Here is a 24,205-nt window from a genome sequence, read left to right on the forward strand (position 1 = left end):
TTTGGCAGCATGGCACTGAAATTTTATACCCACACTCTCTCACTTCTGCTCTAAACTGTTAAGAGTGGATTCTGTGGTCTGCAATTAAATAATGACCATTACAGTAACTGGGTACAGAAGTGATTACAGTCAATACACTCCTGAAAGAAGTGAAACTTTGTGCCTGGTGATCTGATCTGGTTAGATTTGAAAACAATGGGGATCCAGTGATTATGATAGGGTTTAACATCAGTAGTCCATGACATTCAGTGATGAAGAGACTGCTTAAATTATATCCGCAATAATTTAGAGTGAAGAACCTATCTAATCAAGGCTTTTGCGGTTTTAGTGACAGGACCCTGTGAGGGGGCACAAGACTGTTTCTAAGTGTGCTGGATAGCACGAAAAAGAAAATGACACTCAGTGTTTTAAATCCTCAAGGTCAGAGAACCAGGCAATTAATTTCCTAAAAGAATTTCTTTTCCCAATAGCTGCCAAGCTGGTATAGCCAAAAGTCAGATGGAAGGGCTGCTCTTGTAGGATTGTTGAATTATGATATAGAATGAATTCAGTTTCACGAGTTCTATGTAAAAGTTAGGGCATTTGATGGGGTTAATCAAATCCGCTTTGTTGTTCAGTCGCTCAGCTGTGTCCGACTCTCTGCAACCCCATGGACTGCAGCACACCAGGTTTCCCTGTCCTTTGCTATCTCCCAGAGTGTGCTCAAACTCATTTTCATTGAGTCGATAATGCCATCCACCATCTCGTCTTCTGTCACCCCCTTCTGTCCTGCCCTCAATCTTTAGCCATTCATTTTGTTTCCTCTATTGCCTGTTGGCTTTTGATCATTTAATTTTCATGACTGCTCTAGGGCTACTCATGTGCATCTTTAATTTATGTAAGTTCATTTAGATTTAATATTGTATCATCTCACCTTTCTCACGTCACAAGCTGTCTTCCTAAATTTCTATTCCATAGAAACAATGAGATAAAAGACTGCTATTGTTTTAAGCCACTGTATTTTGATGTGGTTTGTTACATACCAATGATAATTTTAAGTTGTTTAAAGCAAGAGGGTTACTCTAATATCAGTTACTTCATCAAGGCCAGGAGAAGGGGCCACTGATTACAAAAGAGCCAGACCAAGAATTTAAGTGGGGACATTTGGGATGACTCAGATAAGAGAAAACCTCCAAACTCTATGGAGTTTCCTTCACCAGCAGATGCAATCCTCCTCTGTGTGATAAGACAGGTGCCACCTGTCTTACCTGCTTAAGGACAATGTAACAACTATACCTCAGGGAGTTACCTTGCAAGAGCGTGCCAATTCTCCTAGTATCTAGCACCGCCCCCCCACCCCACACTGTCGCCAAACTTACAGACATATACACAAAAAGAACTGCAAGATTTTGTTACTTTCTAGAACGAAAACCTGGAGACCATGGGAAAAAGATTCTAAGGGGGCTAGACCATAGACAAAGAGGATCGGAATTTTAAATCAGCTGAATTTAGACACTCATCAGAAGACTTTGGTTGACAGTGCTTGAGTAGCTGGGGATGGTTCCAAACTATTTGCTCAACTGCTTGACTAAAATCTAGACACAAACACAGCCAAAACTAAAGCTGAGATGCCAAAAATGCCTTGGTGTAATATGAAGAAAGAATCAAACAACTCAGAAGAAAAAGGCTATTGTTAATTTATCATTTGTGACTTGTTCACCCACCCTACCTGTGTGTCCCCATGAGGGTCAAGGGGTTATTTCTTTCACTCTGACTTGGAGAAATACATTGTACATGAGAGTACCAGCATTTTGAAAAGTGCTATAGCAGATGTCCAGTGTAAGCTGAGAGGTAAAGCTGAGAGGTCCTTCTGTTGAAATGAGCTTCCTGATTTCAATGGGAATGATTAAAAGCCAAGGTAGTAGAGACTTACTCATAGCACTGAACCTCTAGATGAAAGATGACCATTTTTCTTTGTAACAGGCATAGCCAGAATGGTAGGTAGAATGGTTAGACTTGCATGGAGCAAAGGTGATGACCAACTGATCATGAAGGTTTTAAACCAAACTAGATAAAGAGCCAACTAAGGACAAACTTGATCTTTATAAGACTTTAAAAAAAAAAAAAAAAAAAAAAATCTAGGTTTGGAAACCAGGTGTCTGACCTGAATAACCTCTAAAACATTGACCTTCACCCAATTCCTATCCCTGAGTCACTTCACAGACTCAGAGTCTTTTATAAACATACAAATAAATAATAAGTAAGCAACCCAATACTAGTGAGAAAGGACCCTGTGATAATGTAATAACTGTATACCATAATTCTTCATCCCTAGTCTTCCCCAAAAGGTAATTATAATCATTGACCAGGTAATTGTATCCTGAGGAAAAAGAAATACCTCCTCTTTTCAGGGTTGATTGGCTCTTAGTTACACTAAGTCCTGAGGACTCAGATTATCACCATGTTGACTTAGGAGGTTTATGGGAGTTAGTCCATCCCACTGTAGGCCTAGGAAGTTCTGAACCCACCCAGTACTAGTTGAATACTAGTTGAATACAGAGGTGAAATTACATACATCCAGCAAGAAGCAGAGCCCACGGTGAGGGCTACTTTGGAATAAAGGGCCAAATGAAAGCCTTTGAAGCTGTTTTTCTCATTAAAAGAGAAATTCCAAACATATATATATCTATGTAAATTACAGAAATGTGTGCCACTACCCAAAACTGCAAAGTGTGTGTGTTTGCACGTGTGAGCAATTTAATCTGCCCATTTAAATTGAGAACACAGACGGGTCCTGGGAAATGTCATAGATTATTATAAACAAAATGTAATGGTGCCCTAATTATAGCTACTGTTCCATTTTACTGGAGCAAATCATCACAGTCCCTGACACATGCCAAGCAGGGACTGATAACAGCAAATATGCTTTTCTCTACCCCAAAACCAGACAATATCAAATGTGGTGGGCTTGAAGTAGCACAGAAAGAAGTGGACTTTCCCTATCTCTCCTCAGAATTACATGGACTTATAGTGTAATTTAGTCTGCATGGACCTTGACTGTTTCACCATCCCATTAGACCTTAACAGTCTTGATGACATCATGCTAATAAAACACAAGAAACTAAAAAAATTACGTGCCGATGTCAACCAAAAACTGGAAATTACACACTCTTAACACTGTAACTTGTTATTAAGAAAATTTTCAGTTTGTAAAAATTTATTTGATACATTCCCTAGAAGGAACTCATCTATTAAAATAATGTATGTAAAATAAATGTTTGTATTTTATTTTTATTATTTCTAGTTATTTTTGTTCTTACATCCTCTCAGAATGCTTCACTATCTGAACCTCTTTTGAAGAAGCTATAGTTTTCCCTCAAATCAGAAATTCTTCATTACCTATGTAACATAATCTCTAAAATACTCTGGGCATAGGAATTCTCTGGCAGTCCAATAAGTTTGATCCCTTGTTGGGGAACTAAGATCCCACATGCCGAACAGTGTAGTCAAAAGAAGATAAATAAATACAATACAATGCAATACTCTGGACCTATTAGAATTTGGCACTTTCCAAATACGTAAACTTACAAGTAAAAGGGTTAAACCATTGCACAATCATATGTACAGGATTATGCTATGTACTTGCTTAATCTGGGAAGTATGTTTCCTAAAATCTCTTTTCCTTCTGATTTCATGTTAGAGTTGGTGAGAAGGGAAACTTGCTAAGGATTTGAATGGCAGAAGTAAAGCAACAAACATCCTTTACTCTTGGAAGGCTGTCATGGATAAGTGCATGTCAGTCGCTCAGTCGTGTCTGACTCTTTGAGACCCCAAGGACTGTAGCCTACCGGGCTCCTCTGTCCAAGGAATTCTCCAGGCAAGAATACTGGAGTGAGTTGCCATTTCCTTCTCCAGGGGATCTTCCCATGCCAGGGATCGAAGCCAGGTCTCCGGCACTGCAGGGAGATTCTTAACCATCTGAGCCACCAGGGAAGGCCCTTGTCATGGTTAAATATGACATCAAACAAGATGCAGAGATGTCCTGCAGATCCCAGCTTGACTATGTGTCCTTCTTGTCTCTTCACTTGCTGGCCATGCCAATCAAGAGTAACCCCTGGGCACACCATTAGACACTTTACTGGGGACCACAGAGCATTGCTATACAGATCCAACAGCTTTCCACAGATCTCTCCACAAGTTCCTGATGCATACTCCCATTTCAATGGCTGGCCATTCCTGGCTTCTCAGATTTCCCTGTAAGTTCTGACTTACTTGTGCCAATGCTTCAAGTAGATGGTGAGTCTTTCCCTGATCCTCTTACTCCCTCTTTTACACCTTCACTTCCCTTCCCACAATCATGTGGGAAGAACCTAATTCTTTTAGCACACCTCTTATTCCCCAAAATACTCAAAGTGGCTCTGCTTTCATAATCAAAACCTCAATACTATATGGTCTTTCTATTCATTTTTGTCTTTTAAGTGCCTTAAGTGTCCTTCCATCTGATAGTGATTCACAGATTAGTTTTATTCAGCACATTATTAAATGTATTATTTCACTTAATCTCTATAATAATTCTGAGAAGTAGATAATAACATCTGCATTTTGAAGACAAAGAAATACAAGTTTAGACTCTTTGATCAACTGGTAAGCCCCAAACCAAAAGATAACAGTTGAAAAACAGGACCTTGATTTCAGGTTCAATACTTTTTCTATTTCACATGAGCAAAAATAGTGGTGTAAGGATTTCTAAAAATTCCTTGCACCCGAAAAGCAGTAAGAAAACTGACAAAATGTTAGAATGAACTTTTTCAGAATTCTGGAAATTAATCAAAGATTTGAAATAATCAAGAGAGTGTTTATGCAAGAAAATGATCAAGTTTTATTAAGGAAAGCAAGCTTTGTGTCATTTTAATATGTACCATTCCTATTCCCTCTTCTCCAGCTCTGCACTGGCCTTGAAAACCAACAGCATGTTATCATGGTGAAAATTAACAGCCAAGCAGCCACCAGAAGGAACAAAATGGATTTGGAGCTCCTATGAAGTCTCATTCTCAGAAAACAGTCTGGTGGTTACCTGGAAGAGCCCACTTGCAAAGCTGTCTTTATTTAACCTGACTCTGAACTTGTCCAGTGACAAAACTTTGTCAAAGACAATTAGAGACAATTGATTAATCTTGCAGCTGCCTGAGGTGGTAAATAACACCTGGGGCAAACAATAGGCTAATCAAAACACTTAAAAGGAAAATAAGGGAATGAGATATAAATAAGGGCTTTGAAAAACTCCAACATATTGGTGGGAAACTAGAAATCCATGCATATGTGGGGCTATGCACATGCTCAGAAAATATATGAGAAGGCTTATGCGCTTACCTCAGGCTGACCTTGAGGCTTTGCACAAGCAGTTAATGAATGCTAAGGCAGAGGTGTCAACTGCCTATGTGTGGAAAGCATGTCCCAACACACAGACATCCCCAAATAAAAAGGAAGACAACACATCATGTTAACAGTAACCAAAAAGAGAACTGGAGTGACTACACTAAGACAAAATACACCTAAGACAAACCTTGTTACTAGAACAAAGAAAGGCATGTTTTCATGATACTCACTCCATCAAGAAGATACAATAGTTACAAGTCTATATTCACCTAACAACACAGCCCCAAATTATATGAAGCAAAAATGGACAGATCTGAAGGGAAAAAAATATCTGGAGACTTCAATATTCAACTTTCAATAATGAATAGAACAACAACTATATACAGAAAATAGAAATAGAAGACTTGAACAATGCTATAAACCAACTAGACCCACCAGACACATAAAGAAAACTCTGTCCAGTTAACAGTAGAATACACATTCTTCTCAAGTGCACAGAGAACATTCTCCAGGAGATATACTACATGGTAAGTCACAAAACAAGTCTCAATAAATTTCAAAGTGTTGTTGTTGTTCAGTCGCTCAGTTGTATCCGACTCTTTGCAACCCCATGGACTGCAGTACAACAGGCTTCCCTGTCCTTCACCATCTCCCAGAGTTCACTCAAACTTGTGTTCATTGAGTCGATCATCTCATTTTCAGTCATCCCCTTCTCCTCCTGCCCTCAATCTTTCCCAGCATCAGGGTCTTTTCTAATAAGTCTGCTCTTTGTATCAAGAGCCAAGTATTGGAGCTTCAGCTTCAGCATCAGTCCTTCCAATGAATATTCAGCGTTGATTTTCTTTAGGACTGACTGGTTTGATCCCCTTGCAGTCCAAAGGACTCTCAAGAGTCTTCTCCAACACCACAGTTCAACAGCATCAATTCTTTGGCACTCAGCCTTCATGGTCCAACTCACATCCGTGCATGACTAATGGAAAAACCATAGCTTTGACAAGATGGACATGTGTTGGCAAAGTGATGTCTCTGCTTTTTAATACACTGTCTAGGTTTGTCATAGATTTTCTTCTGAGGAGTAAGCATCTTTTAATTTCATGACTGCAGTTACCATCTGCAGTGATTTCGGAGCCCAAGAAAATAAAGTCTATCACTGTTTCCATTGTTTCCCCATCTATTTGCCATGAAGTGATAGGACCAGATGTCATGATCTTAGTTTTGTGAATGTTCAGTTTTAAGCCAACCTTTTCACTCTGTTCTTTCACCTTCATCAAGAAGCTCTTTAATTTCTCTTCACTTTCTGCCATAAGGGTGGTGTCATCTGCATATCTAAGGTTATTGATATTTCTCCCAGCTACTGTTTCATCCAGCCTGGCATTTCACACAATGTACTCTGGATATAGGTCTATATAGTCAAAGCTATGGTTTTTCCAGTAGTCACGTATGGACATGAGAGTTGGACCATAAAGAAGGCTACGTGCCAAAGAATTGATGCTTTTGAACTATGGTAAGAGAGTTCCTTGGACTGCAAGGAGATCAAACCGGTCAGTCCTAAAGGAAATCAATCCTGAATACTCATTGGAAGGACTGATGCTAAAGTTGAAGGTCCGATCTTTTGGCCACCTGATATGAACAGCCAACTCACTGGAAAAGACCCTGATGCTGGGAAAGAGAAAGCAGGAGAAGGGGATGACAGAGGATGAGGTGGTTGGATGGCATCACAGACTCAACTGACATGAGTTTGAGTAACCTCTGGGATATGGTGAAGGACAGGGAAGCCTGGTGTGCTACAGTCCATGAGGTCACAAAGAGTTGGACATGAATGAACAAGTGAACAACAACTCTGCATATATGTTAGATAAGCAGGGTGACAAAATACAGCCTTGACATACACCTTGTGTGCAACCAGGACCCAGGGAAAGGTGCAGTGACCTCCACAAAAGACTGAGCCAGACGCGCCTTTGAGTGTTTGAGTGTCTCGTGCAAAGGCATGGACATCATGCCGCTGGGACAGGGACTCTAGCAGCAGCAGACCTGGGTGGCACGGCATGTGGCCTAAGTTCTCTTGGAGGAAGTCACCATTAGCCCCACAATAGAGCCACCAGCCAGGCAACTCACAAACTGGAGCACAATTACACCAAATAAGTTCTCACACTGTTGCTGAAGTTCTCAGCCCCACAACAGATTTCCCAACCTGGGGATCAGGCAAAGGGACTGAGAACCCCCCAGGGAATCTGACTTTGAAGGTCAGTGGGATTTGATTACAGAACTTCCATAGGACTGGGAAACAGAGACTCTTAGAGGGCACAGACAAAACCTTGTGCTCACCAGGACCCAGGAGAAAGGAGCAGTGACCCCACAAGAGACTGAGCCAGGCTTGTCTGTGAGTGTTTGGGAGTCTCCAGCAGAGGCATGAGTCAACAGTGGCCTGCCACGGGGTCAGGGGCACTGACTGCAGCAGTCCTGGGGGGTGTAGCATGCTGGCTTAAGTCCTTTTGGAGGAGGTCACCTGTACCCTCTACCATAGTTTGGCCTCAGGCCAAACTACAGGCAGGGAACACATCTACCCATCAGCAGAAAATTGGAATTAAGATTTCCTGAGAATGGCCTTGCCCACTAGAGCAAGACCCAGTTTTCCCCATAGCCAGTCTCTCCCATCAGGAAGCTTCCACAAACCTCTTTTCCTCATCCATCAGAGGTAAGACAGAATGAAAACTGCAATCTGAAAGTGTAGAAGTCATACAAAGTATATTCTACAACTACAGTGGGATGAAATTAGAAATCATAACAAACAAATTTGAGAAATTCACAAATATGTGGAAATTAAACAACATACTGACAAGTAAACAATAAGTCAAAAAAGAAATCACAGGGAAACTGAAAACACTTTGAGATAAACGTAAACAAAACTACAGTATGCCAAAACTTATGGAACACAGTAAAAGTGGTTCTTAGAGGAAAGCTTGTAATTATAAATGTCTATATATTAATAACAAATAGTATTAATTCTGGGTATTTTATCTACTGGAAGATGGCTCTGGAGGGCCAGAGTGGGGCAGTTTCCTACAGAAGCTAAAGAAACACTAAAGCAGTGACTTAGCTTTGTCTAAATTTGTTTGTTTTTTCCTCACAGTCCTATCCCATAGTCTGTGCATGCTAAGTAGCGTCATTCATGTCTGACTCTTTGTGACCCTATGGACCATAGCCCACCAGGCTCCTCTGTCCATTGGATTCTCCAGGCAAGAATACTGGAGTTGGTTGCTATGCCCTGCTCTAAGAGATCTTCCTGATTCAGAGACTGAACCCACGTCTCTTGTGTTTCCTGCACTGGCAGATGGGTTCTTTACCACTAGCGCCACCTGGGAAGCCCTCCCAACCCAGGGATTGAACCCAGGTTTCCCGCATTGAGGGCAGATTCCTTACCATCTAAGCCACCAGGGAAGCCCAAGTTAGTTGTTCAGTAATGTCCGATTCTTTGTGACCCCATGGACTGTAGCCCCCCAGGGTCTTCTGTCCATGGGATTTCCCAAGCAAAAATATTGGAGTGGGTTGCCATTTCCTACTCCAGGGGATCTTCCTGACCCAGGCATTGAACCCAGATCTCCTGCATTACAGGCAGATTCTTTACTGTCTGAGCCATCAGGGAAGACACATAGTTTCTTCAGATATGTCAACTATTTCTCCTTAAGAGTTTATACCTCTTGGTCCTGCCAACAAACCTAGCTTCCTCAAGGGCAATGCTTGCAGGCAATGTATTTCCTTTCTTCAGTTAGTCACACTGCATTCCCCAGTCTTCCTCACTTTCTCCAAAATGTCCTATTTTCTCTTCCCTCATTTACCCAGCCAATTTATATGATTTATTACTAAATAAAGAACGACAAAGATGTGCCCAGTGAACATAAACAAAGCACAAGAGCTTCTGATATCACTTCTGCAATATCAAAATGTGGGTAGGAAGAAATCTTCACAGAATGTGAAAAACTTTGATATTTCTGGCTATGGGTTGCTACTTTCCTACTAGAGAACACAGATGTATGTTCTTACATGACATAAGAAATTTGTCATCTTAACATCTATTAAGTAGGATAAAAATACATTCCCAAATATTCAAAGCCATACTTCAAATGGCAAATGGCTATAAAGAACATGGGGTGCCTATAGGAACCTGCAAATCTGAAGACCATTCCCTTACCCACACAAACATATGTATCTTACATATATCTATTTTGTTTTGTAATTCCACACAACTATTAATAACTATTAATCTTAATATAACTTTATAGCAATGACTACACACAGTGAATCTCAGCATAAAATAAAGTCAGCCAAGATTATTAACTATGGCTAGAATAATACGTTCCTTACTTTATCAGGAAAATCTGTGGTGTTTAGAGCAAGGGTTACACACAAAGATGCCCAGAAATTCTTGCCAATTATTGAGAATGAATAAAGTAGGCTGGCAATTGAACATACAAAGGAACAAGCCACTCCTCTCTACCCAGTTAGCACAATAATGTGGGAATTTGGCCCTATGTTTCCACATCATTTGATTTTTTTAAGAGAAGCCAAGAAATCTAGATTTTTAGATGATATCACCTGAATGTGCTTACTCTGTTTTTTTTTTTTTTTCAAAGCATTATGTCAGTCAAACAAAATATCTCTTGCAACTTCAGATTTAGAAAATTAAACTCTTACCCTACAGTGGACATGACTTGCTCTTTTTCTTGCTCGGCATCCATTCTCTGATCTGATGATTACAGAATTACTCTTCCCTGAACAGAAACCATTCCATGAAGTATAGAGGCAGGGCCTATCAGAGGCCAGATTACATGCCTCAGGCTGTTCAGAACTTTTCTGTGAGAACTATGGAATTGACTTGAGTCCACCAGGGTTACTAAACTCGAGCTTTCAGGGGCCTTCTTGGCTGGCTCTCGGAGAAATGATACCATCTCAGCCCCTGGATACGACTATCATTATTAGTCAACTAGAAGTTTCAGTTGCATTAACTTATAAATTCCTTTTTTTCCCTAAGCTAGTATACGTTGGTTCTCTTACAACCAAAACCGTCCTAACACATCCCTAGAAAATTCTGTTGCATAATTCATTCTATAGACTTCCAACTACAAGAAGATCTGTGAGAACGTAGGTGCCTTTTGTCAGAAAGACAGTTCAAATGCCAGTTCCACTGCTTACTAAAGGCATGACCATGAGTAAGCTCACTAATGTGTTTAGAGTCTGTTTTTCATTTGTACATGACCTTCAAGAATTACATGTGAAATGTACCTAGGATTTTGTTAGGCACACAGTAAGCCCTAAACTAATGTTTGTGTTCCTTCTCAATCCCTCTACTGGAAAACCAGACTGAAAAGCAAGAAGCTTGAGGTTTCACTACTAGGAAGAAAGAAACTTGAAACAGCTTCTAGAAGCATTAAAATTTTCTGTAAACCATCATACTAGTTAACTGTGTACAGTTTCTCCACAGATAGCAGAATTGCTGTTGTTAAACTGTTAAACAGGTGTTTATGTAACCAAGGCCAATGGGACTGGAGGAAGTTAGGTCAAAGGGAAAAAGTACTGATGCTACCAGGTTAAAAAGCTGAATTCTTCCAGATAAGGCTGATTTCAACCAAACATCAGGTTTTTCTTTTTTTTTTTATGAAAATGTGTAGCCACAGGAGGAGGCCCTAGAGATCTCAGAGAAAGAATCTGTACAAGATACAAACCTAGAGGAACATTGCTTTACAGAAGGATAGCAGAGGGAGAAATATTTTGCTGGTAAAACAGAATTTGGAATCTATATATGTCTGCAGTATCAAGACTATAAGCTTCTTGAAGGTAATTTTTTTTTTTTCTCATCTTGGAATACCACTGCCCAGCACATAGTAGGTGCTCTATAAAGTATTGAATGAATTCAACTGAAACTAACAGTGAAATCCCAAAGGCTTCAGATTCTACAAAGAAACATAAATGATTCTTCCTACTGAGAACAAAGTGAGAACACCTTAAGGATAGCGGGCTGACATCAATACTGAGTATGACTGAATTAGGACTGATCTAACAAGTTAGTACAAGCAGAGAGGTTATACAGCAGAATCTGAACTTCACAAGCCCTTCTCACCCAAGTGATCACAACTAAGAAGTTACTCTCAGGAATTCCCTGGTGGTCCAGTGGTTGAGAATCTGCCCTGCAATGTAGGGGACATGGGTTCAATCCTTGGTCCAGAAACTAAGATCCCACATGCTACGGAGCAACTAAGCCCGTGAGCTACAACTCCTGAGCCCTCAAGCCACAACTAGAGAGTTTGTGCCACATAATGCAACGAAGATGACTGATGACACAACTAAGATCTGGTGCAGCCAAATACATACACAAATATTCAAAAAAAGAGAGAAGTGACTCTGAGGACTAAAAACATCAACGAGCAAAGTGACAGCCTGAGTTCCCTACCCTGGTAATTTAACTTTTGACCAAACAGTCCAGTGTTGAGAAGTAGCTGAGAACTTCAGATAAATACAAGCAAAAAAGTTAATATATAAAAGTGAAATATATGCCACATTGGGACTTATTTACATTTATGATGGTGTATTTTTCTACAAGCTGTTACAAGGGATATTCAAGGTTTGAGGGAGGAGCCCTACCCTAAGTACACTAGGATTCCGGGAAGCACCCTGTTAGAGACAAGGCCCTAGATTAGGCATAAAGAGTATGGGTGACAGCAAACATCTCATTCAGATATGAAAGAAAAATCAAAAGCTTTACAGACGAGCAAAAGCTGAGAGAATTCAGCACCACCAAGCCAGCTCTTCAACAAATGCTAAAGGATCTTCTCTAGACAGGAAACACAGAAAAGGTGTATAAACTCAAATCCAAAACAACAAAGTAAATGGCAACGGGATCATACTTATCAATAATTACCTTAAATGTAAATGGGTTGAATGCCCCAACCAAAAGACAAAGACTGGCTGAATGGATATAAAAACTAGACCCTATATATGCTGTCTACAAGAGACCCACCTCAAAACAAGGGACACATACAGACTGAAAGTGAAGGGTTGGAAAAAGATATTTTATGCAAATGGAGACCAAAAGAAAGTAGGAGTAGCAATACTCATATCAGATAAAATAGACTTTGAAATAAAGGCTGTGAAAAGAGACAAAGGACACTACATAATGATCAAAGGATCAACCCAAGAAGAAGATATAACAATTATAAATATATATGCACCCAACATAAGAGCACCGCAATGTGTAAGGCAAATGCTAAGAAGTATGAAAGGGGAAATTAACAATAACACAATAATAGAGGGAGACTTTAACACCCTACCACACCTATGGATAGATCAACTAAACAGAAAATTAGCTAGGAAATACAAACTTTAAATGATACAATGAACCAGCTAGACCTAATTGATATCTATAGGACATTTCACCCCAAAACAATGAATTTCACCTTTTTCTCACGTGCACACAGAACCTTCCCTAGGATAGATCACATCCTGGGCCATAAATCTAGCCTTGGTAAATTCAAAAAAATTGAAATCATTCCAAGCATCTTTTCTGATCACAATGCAGTAAGATTAGATGACAACTATGAGAAACGCTGGGCTGGAAGAAGCACAAGCTGGAATCAAGATTGCCGGGAGAAATATCAATAACCTCAGATATGCAGATGACACCACCCTTATGGCAGAAAGTGAAAAGGAACTCAAAAGCCTCTTGATGAAAGTGAAAATGGAGAGTGAAAAAGTTGGCTTGAAGCTCAACATTCAGAAAACGAAGATTATGGCATCTGGTCCCATCACTTCATGGGAAATAGATGGGGAAACAGTGGAAACAGTGACAGACTTTATTTTTGGGGGCTCCAAAATCACTGCAGATGGTGACTGCAGCCATGAAATTAAAAGACGCTTACTCCTTGGAAGGAAAGTTATGACCAACCTAGATAGCATATTGAAAAGCAGAGACATTACTTTGCCAACAAAAGTCCGTCTAGTCAAGGCTATGGTTTTTCCACTGGTCATGTATGGATGTGAGAGTTGGACTGTGAAGAAGCCTGACTGCCAAAGAATTGATGCTTTTGAACTGTGGTGTTGGAGAAGACTCTTGAGAGGCCCTTGGACTGCAAGGAGATCCAACCAGTCCATCCTGAAGGAGGTCATTCCTGGGTGTTCTTTGGAAGGACTGATGCTAAAGCTGAAACTCCAATACTTTGGCCACCTCATGCAAAGAGTTGACTCATTGGAAAAGACTCTGATGCTGGGAGGGATTGAGGGCAGGAGGAGAAGGGGACGACAGAGAATGAATGGCTGGATGGCATAACCGACTCGATGGACATGAGTTTGTAGTTGCTTGCTCCCCTCCTCCGTGGGGCGATGCCCAGTCCTACTCACTCTCTGACAGCCAATTGTTCACTAATTGCTCTGGACGTTTATGTGTGTGACTGCACCACAGTCTGGCTTAATTTTTCAAATGAGACCTGCCAACATAAATATCCCAGGTCCAAGATAAAACAGAATAATTAAAAACAGGCCTTGTTATCCGATTAGCTGATCATCTCCTATTCATATCACCAAGTGATATTTTCGGTGAGTGTTTTGCCTGTTTTCCTCATTCAAGTGAACACAACAGGTTTTTCCTTTCAAATTGACCATCAAATTTTAAAGGATTAACAACAAGGATGGGGGCGGGCAGGTGCTGGGGAAGGAGTATGGCTTTTAGAGGAAAGGCAGGTCTGAGCTTGGATTCCAAAATCTGCCACTTACTGAGGCTAATCAGTAAAATGGCAAAAACAATTCATACTTTGTAGGTTGTTACAAATATTAAATGACAAGGACAAAATAATTCTATAAGGAACGTAGTACATAAGAGGCTCTAAAACTGCATTACATAATAACAGCATGCTCACAGTACCTTAGCATCTACGGAGCAAAAATAAAAGTTCTTCTATTTCTATTCCTTAAAATTAAGATGTTAAAACGAGACCAGAGAGATCTCATAATAAGTTTTTGGAGAGAGACTATACAGCGGGGCTTGGAGAAGTTTCCTTCACCACATGTAGGGTCCATAAAGAGTGACCAAGTGAAGATCTGCTTCAATGCAATAACTATTCTATGAATACCTACTAGTCCTTCATTCAGCAAATGTGAGTTCCCCCAAGGTGCCAGGCCTTTGCTATAAATAAAATAGACACAAGTCTGGTTCTTAAACTGCTTACAGTCGAGCAGGTGAGCTAAGTCAGTACAAGGGATGATGAGTGTGGTGCTGGGTATTAGAGGCGCACACAGGAGAATCTCCAGATCTCTGGGGGCGATTTCAGGGAAAGCTCCTTGGAGGAAGCAATTACCAAGGAGAAGTCTGAGGAATAAGGAGTTAGCTGAGGGAGGACAAGTTCTAGACAGACAACAGCATGTGTGAAGGTCCTGAGGTCAAACCAATGCTGCAAAATCAACAATTCCAGGTAGTTTAGCCCTGCCAGAACTTTGGACACAACCTGAGTGAGTACAAAGGGGGGACAAGGCAGAGGTAATAGAGGAGGGAGACAAGCATCAGCAATGTCAGTAGGACTCAGATCATGAAGTGAAGACCATTCCAATAAGAGCTCTGAATTAATCCTAAGAACACAGCGAAGTTCCTACAGTCAGAATGACATGATTCAGTTCAGTTCAGTTCAGTCGCTCAGTCGCGTCCGACTCTTTGCAACCCCATGAATCCCAGCACGCCAGGCCTCCCTGTCCATTACCAACTCCCAGAGTTCACTGAGACTCACGTCCATCGAGTCAGTGATGCCATCCAGCCATCTCATCCTCTGTCGTCCCCTTCTCCTCCTGACCCCAATCCCTCCTGGCATCAGAATCTTTTCCAATGAGTCAATTCTTCGCATGAGGTTGCCAAAGTACTGGAGTTTCAGCTTTAGCATCATTCCTTCCAAAGAAATCCCAGGGCTGATTTCCTTCAGAATGGACTGGTTGGATCTCCTTGCAGTCCAAGGGACTCTCAAGAGTCTTCTCCAACACCACAGTTCAAAAGCATCAATTCTTCGGCACTCAGCCATCTTCACAGTCCAACTCTCACATCCATACAGGACCACTGTAAAAACCATAGCCTTGACTAGATGGACCTCTGTTGGCAAAGTAATATCTCTGCTTTTGAATATGCTATCTAGGTTGGTCATAACTTTCCTTTCAAGCAGTAAGCGTCTTTTAATTTCATGGCTGCAGTCACCATCTGCAGTGATTTTGGAGCCCCCAGAAATAAAGTCTGACACTGTTTCCACTGTTTCCCCATCTATTTCCCATGAAGTGATGGGACCAGACGCCATGATCTTCGTTTTCTGAATGCTGAGCTTTAAGCCAACTTTTTCACTCTCCACTTTCACTCTCATCAAGAGGCTTTTGAGTTCCTCTTCACTTTCTGCCATAAGGGTGGTGTCATCTGCATATCTGAGGTTATTGATATTTCTCCCGGAAATCTTGATTCCAGCTTGTGTTTCTTCCAGTCCAGCGTTTCTCATGATGTACTCTGCATAGAAGTTAAATAAGCAGGGCGACAATATACAGTCTTGATGTACTCCTTTTCCTATTTGGAACCAGTCTGTTGTTCCATGTCCAGTTCTAACTATTGCTTCCTGACCTGCATACAGGTTTCTCAAGAGGAAGGTCAGCTGGTCTGGTATTCCCATCTCTTTCAGAATTTTCCACAGTTTATTATGATCCACACAATCAAAGGCTTTGGCATAGTCAATAAAGCAGAAATAGATGTTTTTCTAGAACTCTCTTGCTTTTTCCATGATCCAGCAGATGTTGGCAATTTGATCTCTGGTTCCTCTGCCTTTTCTAAAACCAGCTTGAACATCTGGAAGTTCACAGTTCACGTATTGCTGAGGCCTGGCTTGGAGAATTTTGAACATTACTTTACTAGTGTGTGAGATGAGTGCAATTGTGCGGTAGTTTGAGCATTCTTTGGCATTGCCTTTCTTTGGGATTGGAATGAAAACTGACCTTTTCCAGTCCTGTGGCCACCGCTGAGTTTTCCCAATTTGCTGGCATATTGAGTGCAGCACTTTCACAGCATCATCTTTCAGGATTTGAAATAGCTCCACTGGAATTCCATCACCTCCACTAGCTTTGTTCGTAGTGATGCTTTCTAAGGCCCACTTGACTTCACATTCCAGGATGTCTGGCTCTAGGTTAGTGATCACATCATCGTGATTATCTTGATCCTGAAGATCTTTTTTGTACAGTTCTTCTGTGTATTCTTGCCATCTCTTCTTAATACCTTCTGCTTCTGTTAGGTCCATACCATTTCTGTCCTTTATTGAGCCCATCTTTGTATGAAATGTTCCCTTGGTATCTCTAATTTTCTTGACGAGATCTCTAGTCTTTCTCATCTGTTGTTTTCCTCTATTTCTTTGCATTGATCATTGAGGAAGGCTTTCTTATCTCTTCTTGCTATTCTCTGGAACTCTGCATTCAAATGGGTATATTTTTCCTTTTCTCCTTTGCTTTTCGCTTCTCTTCTTTCCACAGCTATTTGTAAGGCCTCCCCAGACAGCCATTTTCCTTTTTTGCATTTCTTTCCCATGGGGATGATCTTGATCCCTGTCTCCTGTACAATGTCATGAACCTCATTCCATAGTTCCCCAGGCACTCTATCTATCAGATCTAGGCCCTTAAATCTATTTCTCACTTCCACTGTATAATCATAAGGGATTTGATTTAGGTCATACCTGAATGGTCTAGTGGTTTTCCATACTTTCTTCAACTTAAGTCTTAATTTGGCAATAAGGAGTTCATGATCTGAGCCACAGTCAGCTCCTGGTCTTGTTTTTGCTGACTGTATAGAGCTTCTCCATCTTTGGCTGCAAAGAACATAATCAATATGATTTCGGTGTTGACCATCTGGTGATGTCCATGTGTAGAGTCTTCTCTTGTGTTGTTGGAAGAGGGTGTTTGCTATGACCAGTGCATTTTCTTGGCAAAACTCTATTAGTCTTTGCCCTGCTTCATTCCGTATTCCAAGGCCAAATTTGCCTGTTACTCCAGGTGTTTCTTGACTTCCTACTTTTGCATTCCAGTCCCCTATAATGAAAAGGACATCTTTTTTGGGATCTGCCTTTTAGGAAGCTTGCTCTGACTGCAGTGTGAGAAAAGAACACGTGGGAACTCTCTTAAATAACATAAAGAGACTACCTTAGAAGAAAAAGAAAAAAAACAAAACCCAAACTAAATGTTAAAAAAAATCTCAGCTGTTTTAGAAATAAAAGATTTGTTTGGCAAGTTAAAGGGGAAAAATTTTTAAGTCTAATGGCCACAATCATCTGCTAATATAGCATAATAAAAGATAAGGCTGTGCAGCTCAGGTAAGCCTTCTTTCCTAAGAAACAAGAGAAAATACTAGAGGTTCCAATCTAAATCTCTCCACCTCTTTCCACGCTGCCTTCTCCCGGCAACTTAATACCTGCTCAGTCTTTCTCTTTTCATTTTGCTCAACAAAATGACTCAATTTGCTCAACAAAATAAGAATTCTATTATAGAAAAGTTTGGAGAAACTGCATTAAGTGTGCCAGATAGCTTTAAAAAATTAAATGCTAACAGATGAGAACCAGTTCTGACCTCAAGGTCAAGCAAAATTAATCTTCGCTATTTTGCCAATGGTCATTAAATAACAAGAATTTCTGTAGGTAGTTTCTAAATTAGAGAGTCTGAGATCTTACTAGTGGGGTGCAAACATGAGCATCATGGCACAATAATTAGACTTAGATACTTTTCTGAATTTGTCTTTTAAAAATGAATTATGCCATTAAGCACTAAAGGCAAAGACTAAAATTTCACAAACTTCCAGTTAATTCTAAATGTGATGACAACTACTGGTATGCAATCAAATATTAAAAGAATCTCAGCTGTTTTAGAAATAAAACATTTGGTTCCAGCTTGAAGCAAAACTTTTTAGGGTCTATGATTAAACTGATTTGCAAATACAGCATGAAAATAGGTAAGAGGTCTTTTATATGGCAAATAACTAAAATCAATCTTTAAAATCAAGATTTTGAAGGATGTTTGGCTGTAACTCACAAAAGACTTGAGAGAAAGTTAATAACTGTACATTCCTAAAAATTAAAATACACACATTTTATAGAGTGATTTAAAACACAGAAATTTATCATTACTCTAAGACATTTCTTACAAGGTTTACATGCATATTTAAAAAATAATAATACTGCTACTAATTTGAGGGACTTAGTCAAATACATTCTCTGAAAGGAATGGACTAATATTTTTTATTCTCTAGTAAGAGTATCCCTACTTTCCATACTCACTAAAAATAACTAAATAAATTTAATATAGCAAAGTGTGCTTTGGGTATTTGGGATTCACCAACTTGCTTAATTACTTCAAAAATTTCCATATTTTTATATATAGTTATTACTTATTTGTTCACTGACCAGTGGGAAGAATGATGCAATGGTAACTACATCAATGGTATCCTGGGAGCCAAGAAATAATTCACCTCCTTGTTAAACAAATATCCGAATACTACTTGTACACCAAAGGGCACTAAATAAACACTTAAGTCTGTGAAGAAACATGATACTGTATCTCATCAAATTTGAGATACCATCAATTTTAAGACTAACTCTTAACTAATAAAGAAAAAATGTTTTCAATTACATTATGACATAATGCCTTGGATGAATCACATCAGCTTCTCATTGCTTGATATTTTTTAAATCTACTCAGAAAAATTTGGCAATTTTTCCTGCCTCCAGTACACTGCTTGATATTATAAACAGCATTTTTTTTTTTCTTTTACGAATCTTGGTATGAAACACGGCTTCATCTACATTGCGGTGTCTTCCCTTCTTGGCTCCCATAAAGCCTTTAGTTATTGTTTTTAAAAAGTAAGTGGAATTGTGATTATTTTACCAACGGCACATGTTTACTTCACTAATGTTAAATTCACATCTCTCCACTCTGTTTTGGTCCTTTACCATTTCTGTTTCAATGCCAAATCATAATGAAATCTTTTTAAATATATTTTAAATGGCAATTAAATCCAATGTATGTAGAGCTGACACTGTACATAACTCAATTGAAATGATGATACTAAATACAGCTACAACTAAAACTTGTACAAGCACAAGCAGTTTGAACCTGGCCAAATGGCCACCTGACAGCCACTGACAGATGCCATCAAGTGGCAGATACAACCCAAATTCAAAGATATTAAAATGCGGGAAAAAAAATATGAGTCTCAGAATCAGTAATAGCAGTAAATACTCACAGAGCAAATACTCACAGCAAACACTCACGAGGAAAGAGCACCATTCTATGTACTTTTCATATGTTATGCACGAAAATCTGTCGGGTACGTAGATTATGTGCCTCCAGATGAGGAAGCTGAGGCTTGGGGTTGGGGCGCTAAGAAGCTTGCCCCAATATCACAAAGTTAACATGTGCCGAGGCTAGCTTTTGAATCCACAATCTGGGCTATGCTTTTAACCACTATGTCATGTGGTCACTTAAGTTATTAATCAATAACTAGCTCTGTGACTTAACCTGAGTCATTAGAGACTCCTTTCCTTATCTGGAAAAGGAAGGAACTGGAATGGATGATTATGGAGTCCCTTCCCAGAAAACACTATAATTCTATAATCTTTTATAATAAAATGTTATCCTCATGGTAGCCTCTCCTTAACCCTATAAAATTCAAAGACTTTCACCACCATTACTGACTAGTGAAAATAACCTAACTTTTACTATTATTCTAAAATTCACACACTTAGGAAAGGTATTAAGAAACAGACATACATGTACCACTATTTCTCTTTTTCAGGATGATGGCAAAGGCTGACTATAGATACAAATGATCCAATTTCTGGGTTTTACTCTGCCTGTGTACCATACTTATGATAGAAATTTACCACTTAAAATTTTAGTCCAAAATTAACAAATGATTTCAATGTGTCCATTTTAACAGATATACAGGGTGCACAGTCCTTTAAAAATTCTGTTCATTTATGAGGGAAAAAACAACAGATTAATAACAGATGCAAATATTACAACATTTTCTCTCTTGACCCAATTTAAAGGATGGAATTAAATGTGCATTACACACTTGACAACTCTTTTGCCCCAAGGTGGGGGGTGGCCGAGGGGACTGTCCTAACCTGTGGATCTTCTACAGGTCGAGCTGCCCTCCCTCCTAGGTAACCTTGCTTCTGACCCACAGCCTCTGATCATCAGGCAACCTAGTGATGCTTAAAATATTTCCTAATAGTTCACTTTGAAGTTGTCTACAGAAGGAGAGTTAATAAAGGAAAGAGACGAAAATGTGCAATGTCTTTAAAGCTTTCATTATTTATTCATAAACATCAAACACTGTATTAGTTTTGGGCCTTGCTTTTTTCCTTTATAGTACACATGCAGACATAAAATAATCTGCCCCAATGGAAGTCAGAGAAAACATTAAAAAGATTTCTGATGAAAAAAGTGAAAAAAGGAATATAAGCGAACTGTTGGCAAAAGTAGGTTTAAAAAACAAAACAGGTAGGATGATGGCTCAAAGATGAAAGGGTCTGGCCAGAGCATAAAATTTCACTATTACATACCTTCCCATGCTGCCCAGCTCTTTCATAGCAAATGACAACATCTTCCCACATTTCTAGCTTCTCAAATATCTGAAGGGCTGAATTGGTACATCCCAACTCAAAGAGTAAACCTGCAAGTTGGCGCTAGAAAAATCAAATAAAAATAATGAACAATCCTTCGCACATTCACACACAGATTTCTGTTCCATTTGTAGGTATATCTAATCTGCCATTTGAAGCATCTGCTTATTGCAAAAAATGCCTAATATCTATAATTCAACCTCTGCTGAAAAAACATATATGTTTCCTACATGTTGAAAAACATACAGGAACTGTTCAAAATACACAATATATCAATTTTCCCCATGAATTCAGAACTTAAAAGGCAAAATCTGCACTTCTTTATTATCTAGAAAGTCTGTACATGACAATCTCTGTTGTAAAGCTGAGATCAAATAAGTCAATTTTTAAAACTCTGTTAAAGTGCCCCTTATCAGAAAGGCAAATATAAATGTTGCTGAGGATGTGAAGAACACAGAACTCTTGTGCACTACTGGCAGGACTGTCAATTTGTCAATTTGCAGCCAATATAGAAAACAATATGAAGCTTCCTCAAGAAACTGAAAACAGAGCTACCATATGATCTAGCAATTCCACTTCTGGATATATAACTGAGGAAAATGAAAACACTAATTTATTTTAATAAGTACACTCTAAAAAATTTAGCTACCTAGTTTCCCAGTACTTGGCAGATAAAATGGGACAAATTGTGATAAAGTGAGTGAAGGTTAAGTATATTCAAGAATAAAAACAGTGTATTTTATAAGTGGTCCATCCTACAGGAATAGAAAAACAATATTAAAAAGGTTTAAAAAACTGGGAAAACTCATGAATGAGGTATGGTTGTAAAATTCAATACATATTTAAGAGCTAAGAAGCTAACAGACATGGAACATGCAGAACTAACAAACTCAGAAAGTAAAATGAAACTATAAAATTTCATTTTATAATGAAAATTACATTTTTATATATATTATTAAAATGTTATATATTATATAAAATATATATTATAAAATAAATATATATCTATTATATTATAAAAATATATTATAAACATAAAAATAAATAAAAGTAATGGCTCAATTCTTCTGTATCCCATGAAATATAGGAGAATTTGGCTATTTTAGAATATGTGATTGGACATTTTCAAAAACTGAACATCACATGTGGGAGCTGGAATAAATCTTAATGCTCATATAGTAAGGAGTTCAATCTTTCTAATAGTGACAAAGTTATGGCATCTAAGCTGATATGGCTAACTAGGAGTAAAGATGAATATGTTTTATAATAAACTGTGCTGTTATTTCCTGATCTTTAAAAATAATACATAAAGATATGCTTACTCCCAAGAAATAAAACTGTTTTAATTTCTTAATGAAAGAGGATGTTTATCTAATTGCTCAAAGATCCCAAAATCCACAGCTTCCTAAGCAGATAAAATAAACACTGAGCCTATTTGAACAGTATTTAATTTTCCTAATGTTTCTGTTCAGAAAGTAACAGCTACACCCTCAACAGACATGTTTTGTCATAATAATAGTTCAGAGTTTGATTTGTTTATACACCACAAACCACATAGTACAAAGACAAAGCTCTTGACAAACTTCACAAAAACATGCCAAACGTTCCAACTGCTAACACCTTTCTGATGAAGAATCTATCCTATTGAGATGATATGAAAACATTTTTTGTGCCTGTTTTATCGAGATGTCTTCAATAGATGAAGTGAATCCCAATGTATAATAGACCCCCTCGCTTACCCTGAGCTTACGAATATACTAATAATCTACTCTAAGAAATCTTATGAAGATTCTGAGTCACTGAATTGTGGGTTGGCATTTATAATTCTAAGTCACTACCTATGTGCATAATTCACAAGAGATGACAGGAAGCTGGTTAAAATGAGAATGGTTACTAAATTATCAATAAATTTCTGGCTGGCATTATTTGACTCCACTTAGCTTCTCTGTGCCACAGCTTTCACACTTGTAATTCGGGATTATTTCACAAAATTGTTGCAAAAAAATAAGATACTGTGTGTGAAAGGCAGAAAAAAATGCGTGCTTCACAATAAATGTACAGTAAAAGCTGGCTGTTATTCTCTGGAATAATTACAACCCGATGAAGATAAAGGAAAGGAGGCAAACTAGACTAAAAGTTGGGAAACCAGAGATGCTCATGAACTGCTGTGTGATCAGCACTGGAAAAATGTAGTTACTGGTAACTGCCCTGGGCCGCCATTTTTTTTCGAGGATTAAGAAACCAGAATTATAAATTAAGAGACCAGACCAGGTGTCTAAGTTGTCTTTGGTGAATAAAATTTTACAAAATAGAGGAATGACACCTGTAACACAGGGGAACCCACAGGGCAAGAGCTAAACTAGATGTTCTCATGTCGTTAGAAAGAGCAAAGTAGTTAAAGGCATTTCACATTATCAACTATCAAATAAATGCTTTATTTTACCTTTTGTAAACAATTTGCTTAAAAGGTTCATTCTTTAGCAGAAAATCCTTACAGGGCTTTTAAACATAAATAGTTATTTTGAAAATGAAGACTTCTGTGGCTCTATTATTTAATTTCAAGAATTCTATTTAACCTAGTTTACATTCTTTTCAATGTTTTACAAGTCCAGTATCACTTCATTCAAATAGCAGTTTGAAGTAATTCCCAGCTAGATACTTTTTCTTTTCCTTGAAATATATGAAAACTCCAACATAAATTTAGTCATTTTTTTCTAATGCATTTATCTTTCAAAAGAGAAGTGTTTTCCATATCCAATGACAACAACGAAAATACCTGAATGGCCCAATGAGGTGGCACTTGACAGCAATAGAAAATCTTCAGACGTTCCAATACAGACGCAGTCTTATCTTCAAATTGGTCTGCAAGAGCCTTAAGAGCACGTATCATAATCAGAATCTATATGAGTAATAGCTTTATAATATGAACAAGATTTTTGTTGCAAAAACAAATAGACATATAAACAATAAAGAATACAAGTTACTTTGATACTGTGTTGGGATGTGTGAATATTTTCTTGAATTTCCATAAATGTTAAAAAAAATCTTAAAATTAACCAACATTTATGTAATTTGAACATTAAAAAATAACAAGAAAAATTTTTAAAAATGAGGTTTCCTACAGTAGTTCTTTCAAAGAACTAGCCTTATTAATCCATCTTTTTATTTTTTCTATTTTCTAAGAA

The 24,205-nt window shown here is 38.5% G+C and overlaps 1 protein-coding gene across 3 annotated transcripts in view; it reads right to left on the reverse strand.

Moving 5' to 3' along the window:
* Positions 1 to 24,205, reverse strand: part of TTC27 (tetratricopeptide repeat domain 27) — a 180,551-nt gene that overhangs the window by 58,432 nt on the left and 97,914 nt on the right. For all 3 annotated transcript variants that reach the window (XM_070379762.1, XM_070379761.1, XM_005893003.3), the window contains 2 exons: positions 23,797 to 23,892; positions 20,961 to 21,083 (listed from right to left, as the gene is read on the reverse strand). In XM_070379762.1, coding sequence (XP_070235863.1) covers positions 20,961 to 21,083; positions 23,797 to 23,892 — 219 coding nt within the window. The remainder of the gene's footprint in view (positions 1 to 20,960; positions 21,084 to 23,796; positions 23,893 to 24,205) is intronic.

This window comes from Bos mutus, chromosome 11 (genome assembly GCF_027580195.1).
Source record: "Bos mutus isolate GX-2022 chromosome 11, NWIPB_WYAK_1.1, whole genome shotgun sequence".
Taxonomy (NCBI): Eukaryota; Metazoa; Chordata; class Mammalia; order Artiodactyla; family Bovidae; genus Bos; species Bos mutus.